This window comes from Hirsutella rhossiliensis (assembly GCF_020360975.1).
Source record: "Hirsutella rhossiliensis strain HR02 chromosome Unknown scaffold00005, whole genome shotgun sequence".
NCBI lineage: Eukaryota > Fungi > Ascomycota > Sordariomycetes > Hypocreales > Ophiocordycipitaceae > Hirsutella > Hirsutella rhossiliensis.
In genome coordinates this window covers 5,223,490-5,230,543 of record NW_025408671.1, presented here as the reverse complement: position 1 = coordinate 5,230,543, position 7,054 = coordinate 5,223,490, and the positions used below count along the sequence as shown (strand labels likewise).

Genomic DNA, 7,054 nt, shown 5'->3' with positions numbered 1-7,054 from the left:
GTACCCTTAGAACTTTAGGTATATAGTGCAACACCAACCACCCGACCAATTCGTATGAGACTTGGTACATCAATTATATAGAACCCCATGTATGGTATACATTTTTGGAGGATTTTAATAAACTTAATTGACATAGTGGCTGTTAATTGAATTCGCGATAGAGGGAAACACAACCGTCAAAGAAACAGATTTTGTGCCCCCCTCTCCTGCCGGAGAGGGGGGGGCCTACAGGGCTCCCCTGCTAGTCAACCCCCCGAGTATATGAAGGTCAGGTAGCCGGGCCGGGAATGCGGCATATTAACAAGGTAAGGATCCACGTGGCAGCGCCACTCTAGCTCTTTCCTTGACCTGTGCACGTCAATGAGTATTGAGAAAGTATTCCATGGACAGTGACACTTGGATTGTTGAAGTGACGATGCAGTTCAAATCATAGACGATTTGCCGATTATGGGAATGCATTCGTTAAGCTTAGTGCCCTGTCCTCGTACCAGCCAGGGTTGCGACCGTACCCGTCGCGGGATGTTTGAAGGGCAACGCTGATCGGCTACCAGATACAGGTACCAATAGTGTGGTGTCCGGAGCGGCGCCGCCAACCATCTGAAGGGCGCCCGCCAAGAATTGTTTAATCGAGGCAGTGATTCCGTCCAAATGAAGCATCGCGCATGAGCTGGCATTCGGTGGCCAATGCTTTCGTCTACAGCTCACGCGCCATGCTGAGGGTTTTTTATATGAGGCATTTTTCTCTTTGGTTGGCGATACCCGATAGCGTGACGCACAAGGCGTGCCACCTTTTAACCCGGGAGAATGCCGTTTAGCCGCATGGCACTACCCGTTGGCTAAGGCTAGGTGGGCCAACGGGTAGTACCATAATCCGCGTGAGCCGAAGGTCAGTAGAAGGATGTCCCTGCTAGTCTTATCGGAGCCATCCTAGCACAACCTCGGGGGGGCATAGCTATTAATGGCCTCCAACTTTTCGACCCGTGTGTACATCAGCCCTACGGTAGCCTTCAAGGAGAGGGGTGGCAACAGAGACTGGGTCGTACCGGCCAATATTCGCTGCCATCTCTCAAATCAGGCCTTCATTCACTACGTGCCTTACAGTGCATTGAATTGCATCAGGCGGCTCGACAAAATCCAAAAGTCGAGTCCCAGTGCCGCACATGGCGCCTATTTAATCTCCTCCTCTCCTCACCATTGCGTCGGTGCCTCCTTCAGAATCGTACAAGGCTGCATGCAACATGAGATAGTAACGGGAAACCCCGTGCACACATGCATGACACCCTGTTCCGGCCCAACAAACGGCGGATTCCTGGGAATCAGAGGCACACCGCTCAAATCGTCAGTCACCTTGTCGTTCCTCCGCCATCTGCGTACAAACCCATCAACATCAACCGATTTTGCCTTCGCTTCGCCAATCCCGACGAAAAATGCCGGCCGCTCCCAGCGACTCCAAGCCAAACTTTTGTCCATATTTCCTGACCCCTCCAAGGCGAGAATCATCATTTTTGGACTAGCCTTAGTCTTTCACCTTCCCTTTATTGGGGCGACTGTCTGGCAGACGCGATGTGGTATTGCGAGGTGGGTGGTTATCACGAGTTATTTTGGCTTGTGGTGTTGTATCAGGAGGCACTGCTTGCCGCGACGCCAATTGTGTGTATTATGGTGTGTTACGCGTCTACGTGTGGAGTCTTGCTAAGTACGGTAAGGTGCAGGGAGACTAAAAATCGGGCACAGGGAGCGGAAGGGGGCCGTTTGTGTGTGGTGGCAGGGTGGTAAGGGCGGGACTAGGCAGATTGATCTTGGGTACAAGTTGGCTGTGGGGCTGATCCGTGCAGCCCCACTGCTCCAGACCGCCAAGACCAGTTCAATTTAGTGAGTTTCTACGGGTAATGTGGCCCAGCCGATTTCCCTATTTCAGGGACACTTAGGACACCCTTTTTGGGACCCCAACAAGAACACAACCTTTTTGCCAGCGGCACGCAAGCTGCATCGAACGGTTTAATCCGCCGTGCCTCATGAGGTCAGAGCCGCAGAACCACCGTACTGACACTAGGCGTCCACCTGGCAGGGGATCTCCGACAAGGGAGCTCCGACAGGACGGACGGGATCTCGGAGGCATCCCTTATTTCCATCCATCGGAGCCGATCACTCACCTCCACAACATCAAAGCATGACCGAAAACCAGCACGTACGTGTCCACTCTCGGTGTGGAGCGTGTGGCTTCCGCTTCAATCCCGGTGACCCTTTTTATGCATGTGAGCACTCTATTTTCTTCAGAGCTGGCAGAATTACGGTTGACGTTATCGCCATAGTTTGTCAAGACATTTTCGGAAAATCCAAATTTCCGACTCTGGGTATTGCGAGAATCAGCATAATCGTCCATGGATGTTTTGTCGCATACCCGATTGTAGACACTGCCGTTTGTCTCGGGACTGTGCTACAATTCATACGCATTGTCTGAAACTCTTCCTGTCTGAATTCAAGGAGGGGGGACGTCCCAGGCTACGATGGCTATGGCTCGCAGCGACATGGAGGAGTCCTTGGCAAGGTGCTCTGCCTCTCGACGTGGAACCTTCTGTGGGCTACCAAAATCCTTATGGGATACTGGACGAACTGCCCCGGATGCTGTTGCTGCCTCCAGAACTTAAATCGACGATCTGGGAATTTTGCGCCTCAAGCCCTCTGTGGCTTTTTACCGCTGTCTCGGACCTTCGCGGTGAAATGGCAGCTTCTAAGCAACACAAACGATCGGTCGTCCCTCTCATCGATATTAAGTCATGGGCTCGCGGTTGTCAGCTGGAATACAGCGACAACCCTGATAGCCCCATTATCCATCTCACATTCGACTCGCGAGGGCTTCGACGCATCAAGAGATTGAGCAAGCGCCCGTCGAGGAGTAGCTCAGGATCTGACTTCAACGCATTTGTCGTTGAATCTGTTGAGCGCTTCTCTGGCGTGCTTGTAGAGTTCGAGGTTCGTCACTCCGGTAGACTCGACGACGGCTTTCACTTATTATTCTTAGCTTGACCTGGCCCGTTTGCAACTTCCCGCGGGCGAAGCAAATGAGTTTTACATTTGGGATACACCTTCTCCACCTCCTCTGGAACGCTGCTTCAGCGATCTGTCCAAACCACCACCACCTTGTCATCTTGGTACAGTACAGCTCCGCGCTTGTACAGGCATCACTTTCTTTATGTCATGCGGCTCAACATATGCCGTACACGCTCATACAAGTAATCGTCCGTTTGCTCAGAGTACTTTCGAGGCGCTTCCAACCGCACGACAGAAATTGGTTTCCTGGGTGTATGTTCCCATCGACGGCGAGATCACAAAGTTCGGGTTTAGTCACGTACCAAGGCGAGCTGGTAATGTTACCAGATCACAAAGTCTCCTGGTAAGACGCAAGGTGATATTCTGAAGTAAATCGTCTAACAGGTAGCAGCTAAGCACAAAATTTACCGAAGATATCTTCATTGGGCGTTATAGGACGAGCTTCTCAGTAATCAAGCAGCCTCTAACGCTCATATATGACAAGCCGGATGGTTTACCTATCTCATTTGTCGGCGCATACTCTGAAGATAAAAACCACGGATTGCAGAACACCAATCTTCCCCAGGAAAGACCGCCACTGGCTGCGATAAGTTCTTCCTTCTCATCAGCCCCGCTCGAGCGCGCTTCTAGACTGGAAATTTTCTACATTCCAGAGACAGCGATCTGCAGAGGCATCGTGATCCAGTACGAGGACGGGCTGCGGCGCGCCCTTGGACAATGCAGACTGGGCATCGATCCAGCCCGAGAATATGAAATGCCTACGCACCTCTGCTTTGCCAACGCTACATGCCGGCAACTTCACATGGACGAAGAACTGCGGGGGGTCAATGTGGTGAGCACTACTATCGAGCGGGTTCACGATCACGCTGGGCCCTGTTGGACGTGCTGTGAGATGAGTGGTGTTTGCATTTTGGTTTGAGGACGGGGCAACGAAACTAGAGCATGTCATTGGAAACTAATGAACTAATCCGTGGCTTTTCCCTGCCCTTGCCGGTCGGGTCATCCCATGTTCGGTACTTGTTATTCGTTGTTTCCGCGATAAAGCCCGTGTTCCGGCTGCCATCTCTGTTGATGATAATTGCCTTGTCCCACTTGCTGCAGCGAACAGATACTTTGCTGCCGTTTTTGAGCCTAAGAGTAGTCCAACCGTCTGCGACCTTGGAAATTTGCACGGAACTATATTCACTTCCGTTGACTGTGCGAGTGAACGCGGAAGTCGGCTCCGTATCGACGTCCATGGATGCATCATAGGACTGCGCTGAAGATCCATCGAGATGGTAGGCCTGAGTGGAAGATTGATTGTAGGATGAGCCAGCAAGGGTTTGTGTGACTGTGGTGTTCCCTTCCTCGGCATAGATATCGTCGAAGCTTTCGGGGTCTGGTACAGCAATGGCCTTGATCTTCTGAAATGCCCAGAGAAACTCGGTTTCGAACTCAAGGATGTCCCTATAGGCATCTCTTTGCCATGTCCCCTCGAGAGGATAAAATGGATCCAGCCAGCCAGAACCTTTGAGCTCACATGCCCACAAACGAGCCTTGGAACCAAAGTAGGTTATTGCCCAGACTGATCGTATACTCTTGTCGATCATGTACGCTTGGCATAATTGGTAGGCCTGAGTTTCGACCTCGACGATTTTCGCTGGAGTAGCGCGTCCTTTCTTTGCCTGCCCAATCAACCGAAACATCAACGTTCTCTGGCCAGTCGAATAGTGTTGGACAGCAATATCCATCCGCAACTGAGAATGGTGCTCTCGAGGAGGCACCTCGGTGCCGTGAATCCACTCAATCTCGGAGAAGATATGTCGAGCGAAGTATCGCGAAAAGAACCTAGTTGAGGCCCATTCATCCCGATTAATGGCTTCCTCTCGGAGATGAACTAGGATAGGATCGGAATGAAAGATGCTCATTGTGGCAGACAAAGCGGAAAACTCGAACTCCCAGAATTTTGGATCGAAAAGAACGGAGCCTGTATAACTGAGACTCAGGAACGTTGAAGATCCAACACAGAGCCAACCTCCTGACTTGGGCACTCTATATATATGTATGGAGAGCCGCCTGTGGCTATTGAAATTGACCAGACGAATAACATCGTCTCGAAGGACATGCGCGTACATATATTTCCCGCTAGAACGCATAAGATCGTTGCCATTTCCATGGTACATGATCCTACGTGGATACGCAGCCTCCGATAGTCCGATTCATGATGAGCAATGGGTGCGTGGGGTCGGGGATGGAGCGCCGCGCAGGTTGATCTGAGCCGCGGTTATCTCGCCAGCAGGCAATTTATCATCAACCCATGCAGGCTAGGTGGCTGGAAAAATCTGCAAGTCGTTAGCACGTTGCTTGCGGTTTTACTCATTGGCGCGCAACTGCTCGTGGCGCGCTATAGCTGTTGCGCTGGGCTGCTAGTGCAGTTGTCCAGTACCCTGCGCAAAGCTCATCTGTTCAGGTTATGTCGACGTAGCAGCGCGCTATAAAACCGGTCAAGTAGCTATTAGTACTTCTTGGGCCATGGAATTCCTGGTAATGTCATGTATCTCGGTGAGCGTCGTTCGATAGGCTCTAATCCCTCCACATGAATCTAGGCATCATCCGTCCCGTACCCGCATCTCTGCGCAGAGATACCACAATTCCGCGCAGACACAGAATCTGCGCAATGAATGTTTTCTACCACATTTATCTAGGTGAAAACAGGTTGCGTCATCAGAGCCTAAGGAGGAATAGTCAGGCTTCAACGGATCACCTCGGCAGGAGCTCCGCTTACACCTGTTTTTCCCGTCGAACCACCCGAGACTCAGCAGTCAAGCCTTCAGACCCTTGGAAGTATCTGAAGAAGATCATTTGTATTTCTCAGGAATCCATAACAAGAACTCAAAGGTACCTCGGGCGAAGAGCTGACGGTCAACTGCCATTCACTGGAGCCGTCTCACATACCGAAGACCTCTCCCCATCTTAGGCCATCCAAATGGCAGGTCCATCCATCCATATCCCTCAAAACGTAGCTAACACAAAGCGCAGGATCCAAGCCAGGATCCCAGCCAGGATCCAAGCCAGGATCCAAGCCAGGATCTTGACAAAACGACCTTTAGTAGTGCGATGGAAGTCGGCGTCGGGGTTTACATGAACAGAGAGTTTATGTTATGGAAAACTGTGCTGCCTACTATAAAATGTCTGCGGATAAGAGCTGGTTGAGCATGAGGTCCACTGGGCAATGGATGTTGCCGGAAGGTTGTTCAGTCTATTTAACTGGAAATCAGAAAGAAGACTTGATCGATGCCAGTTACTAAATCAAGCTCGCCAAAGTTGCTGGTACAATAAGGTCAGATTCTGTGCCTCAACGATGAAGTTGAGCCGACTTGGATGATCAACCATGTCCCAGACTTCCATAGATAAACACTCCGATAGCATAGCACCCATTGAAAGCTCGGTTATACGTCGCGGACTATGTCGAATTGCTGCACCTACCATTTGTCCGAATATACTGTCCAGAGCCACGGCTATGCCCTCTTAGCGTTATACTGCTGTTGATGTCCATGGTCGCACCCTTCTCAGAAACGACACGTCGTCGTCCATTTTCTTCCCGAATATGGATGTCAAAAACTTCCTTAGCGACATATTGCACCTCTTTGCGGATATATCGAAAACCAATCGACAATCGGTCGGATCTGATGGGAAGGATAGCATAACAGAAGCCTCATCAGTCCTCTTGGTGACCGCAGTGCAAATATAATGTGAGAAGACGAAGGGAAGATTCTTGGCTTTCGGCCAGGCATGTTGATATCTAGAGTCGATATCAAAGGCCATCCATTCACAAGCCTTATTCTGGCTCGCGAGTACTGTGTCCGGCTGGGCACGTCCTCGGCCTGGATGAGAATCCGAGCCCTCATCTTCCTGTGTCATGACATCTGTATTCATGAATTGCGAACGATAGGTTTCGGTCGAGTCCGGCTCTCGAGACAGACTTTGCTGCTCGCAATCAAGACGCGAACGTTGGGTAGGACGT

The 7,054-nt window shown here is 50.9% G+C and overlaps 1 protein-coding gene across 1 annotated transcript; it reads right to left on the bottom strand.

The window, feature by feature from the left end:
* Positions 1–3,986: 3,986 nt before the first annotated feature.
* Positions 3,987–4,958, bottom strand: HRG_06113 (uncharacterized protein; the record flags this gene model as incomplete). The annotated part of the gene is made up of 1 exon (XM_044864584.1): positions 3,987–4,958. The coding sequence occupies one exon, from the start codon at positions 4,956–4,958 to the stop codon at positions 3,987–3,989; it is 972 nt and encodes a 323-aa protein (XP_044721116.1).
* Positions 4,959–7,054: the final 2,096 nt, after the last annotated feature.